The 14,462-nt window shown below is 42.0% G+C and overlaps 2 protein-coding genes across 2 annotated transcripts; one reads left to right on the top strand and one right to left on the bottom strand.

Moving 5' to 3' along the window:
* Positions 1-209: 209 nt before the first annotated feature.
* xpnpep1 (X-prolyl aminopeptidase (aminopeptidase P) 1, soluble) lies at positions 210-12,292 on the top strand. The gene is made up of 20 exons (XM_070978088.1): positions 210-516; positions 1,708-1,832; positions 2,224-2,287; positions 3,228-3,332; positions 3,611-3,703; positions 5,900-6,043; positions 6,250-6,345; positions 7,091-7,172; positions 7,630-7,840; positions 8,442-8,531; positions 8,640-8,690; positions 9,023-9,081; positions 9,389-9,466; positions 9,568-9,639; positions 9,809-9,869; positions 10,041-10,110; positions 10,927-11,100; positions 11,556-11,632; positions 11,734-11,832; positions 12,154-12,292. Exons 2-20 carry the CDS (start codon positions 1,716-1,718, stop codon positions 12,271-12,273), a joined length of 1,863 nt encoding a protein of 620 aa, XP_070834189.1. The 5' UTR covers positions 210-516; positions 1,708-1,715; the 3' UTR covers positions 12,274-12,292.
* Positions 11,908-14,143, bottom strand: LOC139341540 (uncharacterized). The gene is made up of 3 exons (XM_070978099.1): positions 13,940-14,143; positions 13,717-13,813; positions 11,908-13,532 (listed from the first exon to the last, which is right to left on the bottom strand). Exons 1-3 carry the CDS (start codon positions 14,043-14,045, stop codon positions 13,193-13,195), a joined length of 543 nt encoding a protein of 180 aa, XP_070834200.1. The 5' UTR covers positions 14,046-14,143; the 3' UTR covers positions 11,908-13,192.
* Between the last annotated feature and the right edge of the window lie 319 nt (positions 14,144-14,462).

Genomic DNA, 14,462 nt, shown 5'->3' with positions numbered 1-14,462 from the left:
CTTGTGAGTTGTAACCAATGACTTTATTAATAATTCATCAATAAGAAACATTTCTTTCATGTATCAATTATCATGCATTGATAAGAACTGTTTTGGGGTTGTGAAAAATCACCCTGGCAGGTGCTTGTTTTCTCGGTAACTAGTTATGGGTTCTATTTATTTGAATTGCCGATCCTTGTCGCTTTCTTTTGTCAGTTTCGGGCCTCCGTATTCTCACGGCTGCTGCATTGACGTACGGTGGTGTGATTTCAGTGTCGCTGTGTGGGGCCAGTAATTGTAGTGATATTTAGATCCCGTATCATTGTGTTTTTTGTTTTTGTTATGTACATTATTCACCGAAAAGGAGGCGAGTCTGGATCCCTCTGTGTCTACTGGAAGAAACTGCAGTCACGTGACCGTAAACGTCAACGACGAAATGGCAGCCTCCTGTCCTGTAAATTAACACAAGGTCCAAGCTGGCAAAGGAGCGCCTCGTTATTTAACCCAAGAACCATCTTTCCAGGACGAAACCACCAGGTGTGTATTGAAAATTTCAGCGGCTGCATGTGGGGGAACTTTAACGTTAGCTAGCGGCGGTGTGGGGCAGCTAACGTTCCGTCTCCCGGTGGCACGGAGCGAGCACGGAGGGATGTTGACTGTTTTCAAATGACGGAAATGCTTGCTCAGCCCACGCCTGTGTCTGCAGCCTTGTGTCCGCTATGAAAGCGCAGAGAAAACGTCTACTTGGAGTTGTGAATTTTAAAAAATTAAATAGCAACTTTACAGACACCAACCACACCCTCTACTTAAACCAACGGTTGCACGCGGACTGAGTTATTGTGCATTATGGTTGGCCTATTGTGACGTGTAAATAAAACAAAAAACGCTCGACCACTGCAACCCAAGTTGTTAGTTGTGTAGTTTTTTTTAATCAGAATATCACTAACAACTAATGAAATGTATTGATATATTATATAAAGATTTAGTGTAAGATATGGAGCGCGACTGATTCATGTCATGCCAACTTGAGAACAACAATCTCCATGCGGAGTGTTCAACCAATAGGAGAGCCCCTCGATGAGGAATGCTGTAACGTGATTGGTCCGCTCGTTGAAGCTTTTTTTCTTTTTTACACCCATCATGGCATCTGTGTAGTGGTAATGAATTCACCGCTATATAGGTGCCTATCATCTGGCCTTTATAAGAAGATTTTTTTGCAGTGAAAGTAGGTCACAGCCCAGCCAGCATCAGCCACTATGTCTATTCTTTTAATATTTAACTCCTGTGACTCCTGTTGCTCCTAATCCTAATCAGCATGTTACAGCAGGTTAATGATACAGGTGTGGGCTGTTACTTTGAGCTCCACGTTCACAGTCAGGTCAGTCACTGCCTAATTACAGTCACCTGAAGTCAGCATGGCTTCTGAAAAGTCAGGTAATCTATGGATAATCAGAATGGGTTTGATTTACTCTTGATGAGGGAACGTCTCAGTGCTTGTTTTAAAGGGTAGTTGGTTGAAATGAGTGTTTTAAACGCCTTTTAAACGAAGAGAGTCTTTTCATGTCATAACTGCCTAGGTGTGACAGCCTAGCAGCTTTTATCTCGACTTTTAACATCACCTAATTTCTGTTAAGGGTACTGTAGCTCTGTTTTTGAAAATGTGTTGTCTCAAGAAATGTGACTTCAATTTTCTGTCTTTAATTTGTGTCGTGTTCTGTTTCCACTCAGGTGCAGGCATGTCTCCAAAGATCACTGGAGAGCTGCTCAGGCAGCTTCGCCAGGCCATGAAGAACTGTAAATACTTCTCTGAGCCCATACAGGCTTACATCATCCCTTCTGGAGATGCACACCAGGTTAGTGAGATCACACACACAACATGCATGTACAGCATTTATACATCTTTACTAATGTTCCTGCTAAACATGAACTGAGACACACATGCAGAAGGTCACACTAGTGCAGCTGCTACTCCTGCTTATTTTATTTTGTGTGTGTCCAGATTCACTTCTCATCATCTCATCTGACCTTCGCAATTAATTGTAGTCCTCTGTCCGCTGCTCCTCCCTTTTCCCTCTCCAGGCACAAGGCATAATGTGAGAAGAGCAGCAAAGGTGGCATTTAAAATGTCTGACAGGTTGATGGCCACTTCACACTGATTGTTAAGCTGATCTCTCTCTCTCTCTCCCTCCCTCCCTCTCTCCCTCACTGTCTCTGTCTTTCTCTCTTTGCCCCAATGTCTTTCAGAGCGAATACATCGCACCGTGTGACTGCCGACGTGAATATATCTGTGGATTTAATGGCTCTGCAGGTATGTTTTGCCTCTGTGTGAGTGGCAGTGTGCGTCTTAGTTGGGTAGACTAGAAGTCAAGACCTCATTTCCACTGTGGAGACAACCTCGAGCAATGTGATAAATACACGGTTCAGGGTAAGCCACCCCATCCTGACACCTACTGTCAGGATATTTCCTGTCCCATGTTGTTAACACAGTATGATGTTACCAGAGGTGTGCTTTTCAGACGAGGTGGCCTACATTTGTAATAAATCACTGTGGGAAACCACACTGTTCACCTTGACATCAGCACAGTTTGAAAGGAAAGACAGTTTGTTCGCTGTTGTAATTTCAGAGGCATATACTGTATATTTCTCAGAAGGGACCAAACAGTTTTAGACTCAGTGTGTTACTGTAAAAGTTTATGGCATTCTTCAAGAATGCTGGAATCTGTGGTACTTTGCTCTGTGAATCAGGGTGTCAGTGCCAGTCCACGTGCTGGTCTTCATGTCTGGAAGATTTCGGTGTCCTGGACAAATAGGAGAAATTCCAGTGAAATATTACCTGTCATTATAAACCCTATTTTTTGTGTGTAAATAACAAAGAGAGACAACAGTTTTTGAAATGTAATCCACGTCCATGGAAATGTCCATTTCCACACCATCAAGGTACGTCCAGCAAAAGTGTCACTGAGAGGCTCAGATTTTTATTCGTAGTGTCTGACAGCATTATGGAAAGAGTCCCTTTTTGTAAAAAAGTGAGATCCTTTTTGTTTAACCAGAAACAGCCACTGTGTCACTCTTGCCAAAGCCACCAGAGTCCATTTATAGAAACAGTAATTTCATCATCGTAAAACAGACTTCATTCAAACGCGACAGAAACAAAATGAAACTCATCAAAACTTTCTTTGTTCATCTTTCACTGTTCCAACAGTCAGTTTTCTTGCATACAAATCTTCCATGTTTGTTGTGACACACAGGTACAGCCATCGTCACAGAGCAGCACGCTGCAATGTGGACTGATGGCCGATATTTCCTCCAGGCCAGTCAGCAGATGGACAACAACTGGACCCTTATGAAGATGGGTAATGTCTTACCTGATGTTTCTGTTGGACATGAAAATAATAACTGCCTCTAAATACAACAATAACAACACAATAAATAGGTAACTTTAGCATCAAACTGCTATTGAAGCAGTGAGAGTGCGATTCACAATGTTTGGACCTAATTTGAGTATGAAAAACAAAGATTGTTCTATTTTTGTCTGCACAGGGTTTTTAAGACAAAAATAGATCTTCAGAGATGCTGCATGTTCAACACTGGTGTGAGTCAGCCATGATTTACCTCTCTGTCTCATATCTAGGGCTGAAGGAGACACCCTCTCAGGAGGACTGGCTGATCAGCATCCTGCCAGAGAACTCCAAAGTGGGAGTAGATCCTTGGATCATCGCTGCTGGTAGGTTGTGCAGTAGATCGACATTACCAGGAGGGCAGGACACATAATTACAGTCAGAGCAGTGTAAACACTGTACCTTCCCAGAATAGAGCAGGGAATGTGCTCTGGGAAGGAGGTTTAAAGGTACAATATGCTGAAATTGTTGGTTAGTGCTAACACATCATTCAAATGTGGTCCTCCTCCCCGGCTCAGACACACACATTGTAATGGAAAAGCCAATATGCTAGCAAGCTAACCACGCTAACCCTCAGCACCTACCTGTCCAACAGAAAACAGGTCGACTCTGCATCGCTCTTTATTCCCATCCTCTCCTTCAGTGCTCGCCAGCGGGTGAAAGCCAACCCCAAATTCACTCTCAAGTTTTGCCACTTGGCATTATGCCTCTATAATTGTGGGTTGTTGGTTTTTTTTTCAGCACGGTTTCTGCCATTTTCATGGCATCCACTTGGCTGTGTCCTTCTTACAGTCTGGCACATGGTCGCTACCTTTTTATAAAATATAAAGCAACTGAACCTGCGTCCAGTGATTGGCTGGGGGCTGCCACAGCAAAATGTGAAGAACATACAGGCAGAGGGCTCTGCAGATAAATGCACTCCTACACACTTCTAGCAGGTCATAAGTGATGATTGAGAGGGATTACTTTTTGTATGAACCCACATATTGTTTATTTTTTGGAAAATTCTTCATAGTATATTCTTTAAATTACAGTACACAACGTAAGATTAACATACAGACTTAGAGTACGACTTTGTTCAAGTATTTCTGTCCAGGCTGATTATAGAGTAAATAGTAGGGCTGGGCGATATGGCTGAAAACTCTATCATGATATAAATGTTTTATATTGGTCGATATCGATAATTATTGATATTTTTTATGACCTATTTAAAATGAGGAGCAGGAGAAAAATACATTCAATTTAAACATTTTTATTTTAAATTTAACCTTCCTCTGATTATAATCCCCTCAGCTATCAAAGCAGAAAGGAAAGGAAATGTCAACACAACCATGGAAAACACTCAAATAATAAATGTTAAAAAAAAAAGTAAACAGAGAGAAACCTGAGAACTTTTTTCCTGCAGAACTTTTTTAGTGCAGGAAGTTCACAAGCTGATTCACCTTCTGCTGAATAAAATGTTTTCAAATATGTGCAGTGTTTTGGAAACATAGCAGGAACTGAGGTGGACTTGACATCTGTAACATACAAACAAACAAACATGATAGACAGTACAGTAAGACTGACTGAACTATAAAACCAGCCTAGACATATGAACAACTTTAGTCACTCTTCTTACTCTAAACATACATGAACTATTCAATTATATTTTTATTGCAAGTGTGTTTAAAAAAAAAAGCATGTGTAAGAGATGTTTATAACCTGGCTTCTCCACAGTGCTCAGTGAAGCATGTCTTTAGCTATATGATATGCCGCTGCCTCCGTTACGTCTTTGTGCCTTTTAGATGATTTGTCATCAGGCACTGAAGCAGATACCTCTGCATGGTGCTGTGGTTGGCGGACGTTGGCGAATACGGCTGCGCTCCAAAGAGTGAGCGCGGCTAAGGTGGTTAAATAAGTTTGTGGTCTTACCGGTCTTGGTGGGGACGAAAGTCTTGCATAAGTTACAGACCACATTGGTCTGACTACGGTCCGACTTATAAAATCCAAAAAACTGCCAAACTGCCGAGCTGACTTTCCCTGTTTTATCGACAATTTCTTCGCTCGCTGCAGCACTTTCTATTTCTCATCTCGCCCCTCGCAAAGCATCAAACACGTGACGAGATGGCGCAACCGAACTTGATAATGTTACATGATCGGTGTTTTAGCGTGTCTCTCACTGATTAGCGATTACTCCCTACGTTGCTCGGTCACCTGAGAGCGAGTGCCTTTGTTCATGCAACCAACCTCACTTCGCAACTTCTGGTTTCTTCCGACGAAGAAAAAAAATTATCGAATGTTTTATCGAACGCATTTTTTATTGATATTGATGACGTGTCTATCGCGAGACATATTGCTATCGTTTTATCGCCCAGCCCTAGTAAATAGCATCCTTAACTCACGCATTAACTGGAAGCTTTCAGGCAGGTGCACCCATGCTGTAATGATACATACTGTTTTTGCTTCCTTTCGATCCTGATCATCACCTTGTTAAATAAAATATGACGTTATTTATTTGTTTGTCTTCTAATGTCACGTTTCAGACCAGTGGAAGAACATGTCCAAGGCGCTGACCGGTGCCGGCCACTCTCTGGTGGCAGTGCAGGACAACCTGATCGATGCGATCTGGACGGACCGTCCAGAAAGACCCAGCACACAGCTCCGCACCTTGGGACTAGACTACACCGGTCAGGGCAAAAACTGATTGACATCCTCATTACATTACAATTACAAGTGCAATCCTTATTACATGCATGGCTATTTTACAGTGGATGCTTTTGGACTATGTTTACTTCTTTTCGCTGTATCTGTATTTTAACTGTGACTAGATATGCAGGTTTTTGAGGAACAGGAATCCAGTGCCACGTTGATGAGAATCGCTGTCTTCCTGCAGGTATGTCTTGGCAAGACAAGGTCACAGCACTGCGAGTCAAGATGACGGAGAGGAAAATCAACTGGTTTGTTGCCACGGCGTTGGACGAGATCGCATGTACGGTTAATCTTTCAGAAATACACATTGGTGCAATTACCTCTGCCAAGCAGGTAATTGCACACAGTAATGGAAGTGTTGAGATGAGTTCCTTTAAAATGTGATATGTAGAAAATGCATGTAAAAATTTCACACTTCAGCACTGTCAGTGGAAGTGTAAAAGAAAAAAACTGTGGCAGACAGCAAGTGACTGCCTCTGAGGATGTAACGTCACTTTAAGATTTAGCAGTTTTTGTCAGTGCTGTTTAAAACAAGCAGCAGCCATACAGTACCCAACAGCATGACTGTTAGATAAGTCCGTGTTGATACATGATCACGATCCAAGGACCCAGGGATGTTCGGGTGTCCCCCTACAGTACGTGCCTGTTGAAGCATCTTGTTCACTGTGCCTAATGAGCTCTTGTGTCTGATTGTTCGGTCGGAGAGTTTGTGTTAATTAGAGTAATTCTGATTTTGATTGTCATCAGGTAGCATTCAGAGAAGAGGGTTTCGATGGGCATCCACAAAGGATGAGTGACAGTTTAATGATAACACTGATCTTTAACACCAGATTGTACTGAGGTTTCAGCTGAAACGTACAGTGTTTGAAATGGATTTTTAAAATAACTTCACTGTTTTCAGTATTGACACGGATGGCTGAAAATAGAAGTGGCGACTGATATTGTCACTGTCATTATTAAATTAGATTTCTTTAATTTGTTCAAACATTAATAAACTGTAATGCTCTCTTATTTCCTTTTTTCAGGGCTTTTTAACCTCCGTGGTGCAGACATCGAGTACAACCCAGTTTTCTTTGCATATGCTATTGTGGGGATGAACACAATAAGGTAATGGGATATAGCACAATGCTGCAGCACATTGACTAGATTAGCCTTATATTAATTGCCTTCATGCTACGGACTCATGAAGGGCTACAGGAAGAATTTACAATCAACACACAGATGGCATGTATAGATGTACACACAGTCCAGTGAGTAGCAATATAACAATGCAAAAAATACTTACTGACTAAAAGTTATATTTTAATGACACTAAAAGTGTCATATTTGACATTTACTTTTGAGGTTAATTAAAACAAATTAAAACTTGAATCATGTCCTTAAACTCGCAGACACCCCCGAAGCTTGAGTTTGACACACATGAGGAGTTGGCTGGGTGTTTTGGTATATGATGGTCAGAATAAATGTAGGAAGAGAGCTACTCCAAAAAGTCAAGAGTCATAAACATAAAATAACACTAAATAACTAATGCTTATGTTCACTTCTTCACTGAACTTCTCTGCAGGCTTTTTGTGGACCTCAAGCGTCTCTCTGATCCCGCATTGAGAAACCATCTGCAGCTGGACTCCCCGAGCAAGCCTGAGCTGAGCATCCAAACATTCCCGTACGAGTCGGTCTACACCGAGCTCCAGGCCATCTGCATGGCACGCGGCCCCAAGGACAAAGTGTGGATCTGTGACAAGGCCAGTTGTGCTCTCACACAGGTCATCCCCAAGGTGAGTTTGTATTTAGAAGACAGCTCGTTGTCTCCTGTGTTCAGAGCAGAGGATATAAAAAAACGCTGGACTGAACCTCAGATTCACCTGATTGTGTCTTCCTGGTTCACGAATAGGGCTCCACTCAGATCAGATCGCATCATCTGTGTCCTCATACTTACTAAATAGCATGACGTTTTAAGGTTGTTTCCTGCAGCTGTTTGTTTCTTAGTTTTTGTTCTCTGCCGCGGGAAGATAGAAACACAGGAATTCTCAGACACGCCGGTGTCCAGGTTCTGATTAAGTACACCATTAATATCCTATTAATCCTTATAATCCTTTTGCTGATGTGTGGTAAATGAAACCTTTCCTAATATGCATCATTGGCCATATTGTACCTTGACTTTTCCTTCAACCAACAGTTCATTTACTGAACCATTTGCATAGACACACAGGCTTCTAGGTGATTAGCATCAGTTGTCTTTGCTTTGACAGTTGGCACAATACTTTGCTTGAAATATATATAATTTAGAAATTTGAACACATTTCATGATTTCATTGATTTTTAAGATAACTTCAGCTCCTCTTTTACACTGTGAATGTTGCCCTCGTTCTATTTCAGGCCCACAGGACTCCAATCCCCTACACTCCACTCTGCCTCGCCAAGGCTGTGAAGAATGCCACCGAGATTCAAGGCATGAAAATGGCCCACGTAAGAACCTTTGGAACAACTTACAATCTCCTAATTATTGAGATTATGACATCTATATAAACTGAAAACACAGAAAATGTTTTATATCTTCTTCACTTTTCCAAACAGATCAAGGATGCGGTTGCCCTGTGTGAACTCTTTGCCTGGTTGGAAAAGGAGGTATTTTGATTATTTTTCTGAGGTCCGTGGGAGAAAAGAACAGATTCCTCTAGTTTTTATTCACAGGGTTCCCAGTGGAAAATTAAACCAGGCTATCAAAGTGTTCTAAATGAACGGATGTGCTCTTTAGCCCCTTTTTTATTATCATTTTCATCACAGATATCATGATACCTGTGACCAGTACACCAACCCCGACCGACTTTCTCTTCTCGTATTCCCAGAAACAAATCTTAAATGGTTCCTGGAAAACTCTGCTTGCACTTGACCTGCAGAATAAGCCAGTGTTGTTTTAACCCTCCGTTTGACTTGGTGCTGCGATTATTGTTTTATAGATTCCAAAAGGCAACGTGACAGAGATTTCTGCTGCTGACAAGGCAGAAGAATTTCGCAGGTGCGTTTTTTTTCTTCGTAACTTCTACAAATCGTTTTCGTCGTTTGGTTGACAAGCTCATCCAGTTTAACCTTAACAGCTTTCATGCTTGAAAAAATATGTTTTGAAAGATGCTGTTTGAACCGTGTTCTGTTCAAGTTATGTACTTATAGCCCCCTCTGCTGGACATGGAAGGGCAGCAAAATGTCTACTGAAGATCAGAAAATGAAGATGCTTTGTTCAGTTTTAAAAGGTTTTATGCTTTCAGTGTGCATATACTTTTGTACATAAAATGTTCCCTTTCTAAAGTCTGATGTGACTCTTTCAGTCAACAGAAAGATTTCGTTGGCCTCAGTTTCCCCACTATTTCCAGCGTTGGTCCAAACGGAGCGATCATACATTACAGGTCAGTAGGTGATTGAAACAGACCCAAGTGTGTTATACTTGTCTAACTATATTTGCAGGCTTAGACTGAGCCTTTTATCCATGATTTTGCTTTTCCTTTAGACCACTGCCTGAAACCAACAGAACCCTCACCATGAATGAAGTTTACCTGATCGACTCTGGAGCTCAATATGTGTAAATAAGATCATTTTTATACACATAATTTGCAGACTTATACTGTATGTCTCAGTTCAGACAGTCGTCACCTCCATGCCTGTTAGTTCTAAGAACACACAGCGTTGGAGCAGTTGTGTGTTTGTGCATTACAAGCATACATCTTTCACTCATGCTCTGTCTGTTCCAGTGATGGAACCACAGACGTCACACGCACCATGCACTTTGGGACACCAACTGCTTTTGAGAAGGTATTGGCTTGAGTATAATTGACCAGATCTGTTTGGGTTATTCTTATTTTCACCTGTGAAAAGTAAACTAAGACTCAGTGCAGTGTCGTTATACATCTATTGAATTAATCCCCTGTCTGTTTTGTCTATTTGTGTTTTTTTTATATTGTTTGCTCCCTTTTTTTCCTCCAGGAATGCTTTACCTATGTACTGAAGGGACACATCGCTGTCAGTGCTGCTGTTTTCCCCAATGGAACGAAAGGTGCTGCCCTGCTTCTCTCATCACTGTGTATAGTGGATAATATAGTGTATGCTGGTATTAAACATCACATTTTTACATCAAAACATGTTCACAAAGGAGATGAACAGTAAGGCTCAAATGATTCAGTCACATCCACTGTAGCTCGTCAATATGCTGCTGTTGAATCTTTTATTCTTAGTCACAGACAAAGCAAGTTGACAGTAAACATGTCATCAGTGGCTTAAGAATAATGCAGGCGTCCTGTTAGCAAATCACTAACTAATCTTGTATTGTCATAAATGTTTATTATTTTGTCATGCATAAGGAAAGACTGCACAATGTCTAACACAAACACTGTTTAGAGAAGAGAGACACAACGTTAAATATTAAACCCTAAAGCCAAAATAATTACACAACTCGATCTTCAATTATTGAATTGCCATGAGGCAATCCAATTTTAAAAGGCTGAAACGTGATCAAGATACAGCATGCCACAGAGTTAAATCTGTAATAAAACCTAAGGAGTGGTTTGGAAGATTTTCCATCTGATGAAGGGAAACTGGGTAAAACATCGCTACGTCCCACTTCATCACATGACGCACAAAACTTTATTTATTCATACCTTCATGCATTAATTTTCCAGCATGTAGTGGATGGAGGGCAGAGGAGCATCCTGGCTAACTGTGAACATCAAGACATATGCAATCAATTTCCAATTTAGAAACATTATGTTTAAATGTTTTTGTGCCAAAGAAAGAAAAATTGGACAAAAACCAATTGATTTTTACTTTCAACAAAGTGTACGTCTAGCTCTATCCCTCCCCGCTCCCTCTCCAGGCCACCTGTTGGATTCGTTTGCCCGTGCAGCTCTGTGGGATTCGGGGCTGGACTACCTTCACGGTACGGGTCACGGCGTGGGCTGTTTCCTCAATGTCCACGAGGGGCCCTGCGGCATCAGCTACAAGACCTTCGCTGATGAACCCCTGGAGGCCGGCATGATCGTCAGTGATGGTATGGCAGAGGGCAGGGGGTTTTTACTTTAACCAATGAAAGTTACAGAAGCAGGATGAGATAATGTCTTTTAATTTATGCTGTAACTGGGGAATAAATTCCTCTGTGTTGTTATATTTACAGTGCAGAAAGCTGCTGAGAAGTTTTGTTCAGCTTCCTCGTGCCTCTCCTGGTGATAGTGACAGTAAAATCACTTAAAAACATGGCCACTGAAAGCAATGCACACTGTGTTTGTATATTCACTATTTGAAAGCAACAGCCGACTAGGTCAAATGCCAGTAACTCCCAAAATGACATATATCACTAATGGTGACCTCCAGCCAGGCCTTCATCATGGCCAGGCCTTCATCATGCACCTTAAAAACGCTTTAACATATTTTGTTGGTCCTCTTTTTGCAGTCTTTGTATTTGATTGAGTTCTAAATTTTCGTCTCACTTCTCTTCCTGTTTTCCAGAACCTGGGTACTATGAAGATGGATCTTTTGGCATTCGTATTGAAAATGTTGTCCTTGTTATACCAGCTAAGCCCAAAGTAGGTCCTTTAACTGACAGTCAGGCCTAATGGAAATGTAAGAATCCAGAATCGAGCTAAAGACTGCTTTGTTTTGTTTGTGCTCTCGTCTGTGTGTTCAGTACAACTACAGAAACAGAGGCAGTCTGACATTTGAGCCCCTCACTCTGGTTCCTATCCAAGTCAAGATGATGAACACAGAGCTGCTCACTCAGAAGGAGGTGAGGAATATCCAGTGTGATTGAGTTTAATATCTGAAATAATGAAAGAAAAAGTCACCCTCACAACATTTGAAATGAATCTCAAATGGTTTTTATTGGTAGTGTGAAAAACAACTCAATCCAACAACACATGAAATGAAGCTTACATAATAAGAGTTGGAGAACAAATGTGACACATACTGTAGGACCAATTCATCTAAAGATGACCTACGTTAAAGTGCTGAACTACGCATCTGAATGTGTGATAATATTCCCAGCTATTCCTATGACATTAAACACAGTCTCTTCATGGTTTGACCGCCTCTCTTCTCCGTCCTGCAGCGGGACTGGGTGAACGAGTACCACAGGCAGTGCCAGGAGGTGGTTGGGGCAGAGCTGGAGAGGCAGGGCAGGAAGGACGCAATGGAGTGGCTGATCAGAGAGACCCAGCCAATCGTGTGAGGACTGACTCTTGTGCAAGCTAATCCTTTTGCCCAGGGGTACTGAACGATCAATTGTTCTGCAGTGGTAATCGTTTGTATTTTTCTCATCTTTCTCTGTGTCTCACACTCAGCTTCTTTTGTAACGCACATCGTATCAGCAGTTTTATTAAAGATCGGTAAAGAAATCAAGAAAGAACTTTCTTGTGTTTACTCTCCAACACAATCAGGTCCCTTTGAGCAATGATAGCTTCATGTTCAGCCTGGCAAAATTTGCATTTATGTGGTGGAGTTTTGTCGGGACTTTGTGAAATCAATTGTTGTTTAATGCATTTTCTATCCTATAAAACATTTGCAGAGCATTTTAAAAAATATTATAGAGAATTTATAAAGCACATGGACCTGTTTGTTAATAATAAAAAAAAAAAGATTTGTAAATCTCTACAATTTCGAACTTTTAAAGGTGCACAGCAGTGATTCAGTGCTGGACTTTCAGGTGACTCACAAAACAGATTAAAACAAAGAGCAGTCAAAATTGAAGTTTGTGGAAGAAATATTGGATTTTAGTTCCTACTATGGGCCAAGCTTTCAACACTGGATCCTACATATCCCATGATGCAACTCTTGCGGTCCTCACCTGGTAAATGCCCACATCTTTCCAACTTCATACCCGAGTCTGTTATGTAGGCTTTCTGTCGTGAATTCATAGTTTCCAATCCTTTGCTGAGATAACCCTGATGACATCACTGTGACATCATCTGGGTTAATTTGTCAGACCCTTGAGCTACAGAGGACACAGTACAACACTAAACTGAACTAAGTGCCTCATTAATGGCCTGTACATGGTGACATAACATTAGATAGACACAGCTGCAGGGTCAAACCTCAGACCTTTCAGATTCCACCGTCTCTCTCGAGCCCACCTCCCACTTCACCACCTTCTAAAGCTGCATGTAAAAAATTGGAGGGTCCAGGATGACGCCACTGTTTGGATCTTTAGCGTACTCTTGAAACGTCAGTGGCAGTGACAGTGCAGTTTGCTCGTCTGGCTCCTGCAGGGCTGGGGTGGCCCTCTCCTCCTCTTCCTCCTTCAGTCCTACAGGCAGCGGGTTACTGTAGATGTAATAGATCCTGGAGTTGTCCTTTGATGTCTCTGGTTTTCTGAAGAAGGCCAGAGGGTTGATGAAGCTGGTCGACCGCTTCACCGCTTTGACCGCCACGGGGTCCAGCGACTCGCCTTGGGTCACTGCACTCTCATAAACGTGGGCTCTCTTCGACTGCCTGGTGGAGAAAACAGCACTAATTGCACTGAAGGACTTAAATGTAACATCGCATTGCATTTGGCTGCATTTGAATTTCCAGCAGCTTCAAAGACTTGAATTCATCAGAACAATTGCACTCTTCATTAAAATGTTTGCATGGATCATTTTAAAACATCAAAGCGTATCTGATATCTGACCCTCACCTGCTGCGGTTGTAGCAGACAGTGATGCAGTACAGGCCGGTGATGGTGAGGACACACAAGGCCAGGGTGATGATGACAATGTTAAACACTTTGAGCTCTGGGTAGAAGAAAAAAAATCAAACACTGAAGCATCATTCATCCAGTTAAACTTTGTGGTGACAGCACTGTGAAATTAAAGCAATGCAGCTTATATATATAAAAAAAAAAAAAGAGTACAACACACCGAACTGAGCTGTGTTCATCCCCTGCTCATGTAGTCCCAAAGCTGCCGTCCCGTTCAGAGGGAGGCTGTCTGCCGTCATCGCGCCGTCCTGTTGGGCTCCACTCATGTTGCTGCCATCGGTTTCCAAAACCTGTTCTAAAGGCTGAGCCTCAAGCCTCCTCTCACTGGGTCTCAATAGAAACCATGTGATTCAAACAGCTTGACTCAGTCGCTGTGGAGACATCCCGTCTTTTGTCCCCCACTCAGTTCAAGTTGGACACCCCCCTCCTCTCCCTCCTCCCTCCCCTCTGCTCCTCTTGTTTACTGCTCATTATTCTGTTCAGCGTTTTGGGGGGACGCTGAGGGGAGGGAGATGCTGGCCCTTTTATACTGTTTGTAATAAGCTCTGAGTGGTGACCCAAAACCAGAGAGATTGCTTGCTTTCAGCAGCAAAGACCACCACTGAAAATGTGTGCGCGGAAGCAAAGAGGAACTTCATTACAGCTCATTTACCATAGGTAGTTCTCATGAGTTTTTTTGAGCT

This window comes from Chaetodon trifascialis, chromosome 2 (genome assembly GCF_039877785.1).
Source record: "Chaetodon trifascialis isolate fChaTrf1 chromosome 2, fChaTrf1.hap1, whole genome shotgun sequence".
NCBI classification, from domain to species: Eukaryota; Metazoa; Chordata; class Actinopteri; order Chaetodontiformes; family Chaetodontidae; genus Chaetodon; species Chaetodon trifascialis.
Note: the sequence above shows the minus strand (reverse complement) of the source record. Positions and strands in the feature narration are given on the sequence as shown.

What these genes read in the sequence shown, in the direction of transcription:
- xpnpep1 (XM_070978088.1), top strand. Translation starts at nt 1,716, where the DNA reads ATGTCTCCAAAGATCACTGGAGAGCTGCTCAGGCAGCTTCGCCAGGCC. An exon ending in GACTCTGGAGCTCAATATGT is followed by an intron (nt 9,640 to 9,808) that starts GTAAATAAGATC and finishes TGTCTGTTCCAG; the next exon opens with TGATGGAACCACAGACGTCA. An exon ending in CACCAACTGCTTTTGAGAAG is followed by an intron (nt 9,870 to 10,040) that starts GTATTGGCTTGA and finishes TTTTTCCTCCAG; the next exon opens with GAATGCTTTACCTATGTACT.
- LOC139341540 (XM_070978099.1), bottom strand. Translation starts at nt 14,045, where the DNA reads ATGAGTGGAGCCCAACAGGACGGCGCGATGACGGCAGACAGCCTCCCT. An exon ending in GATGAACACAGCTCAGTTCG is followed by an intron (nt 13,814 to 13,939) that starts GTGTGTTGTACT and finishes TCTTCTACCCAG; the next exon opens with AGCTCAAAGTGTTTAACATT. An exon ending in GTCTGCTACAACCGCAGCAG is followed by an intron (nt 13,533 to 13,716) that starts GTGAGGGTCAGA and finishes TTTCTCCACCAG; the next exon opens with GCAGTCGAAGAGAGCCCACG.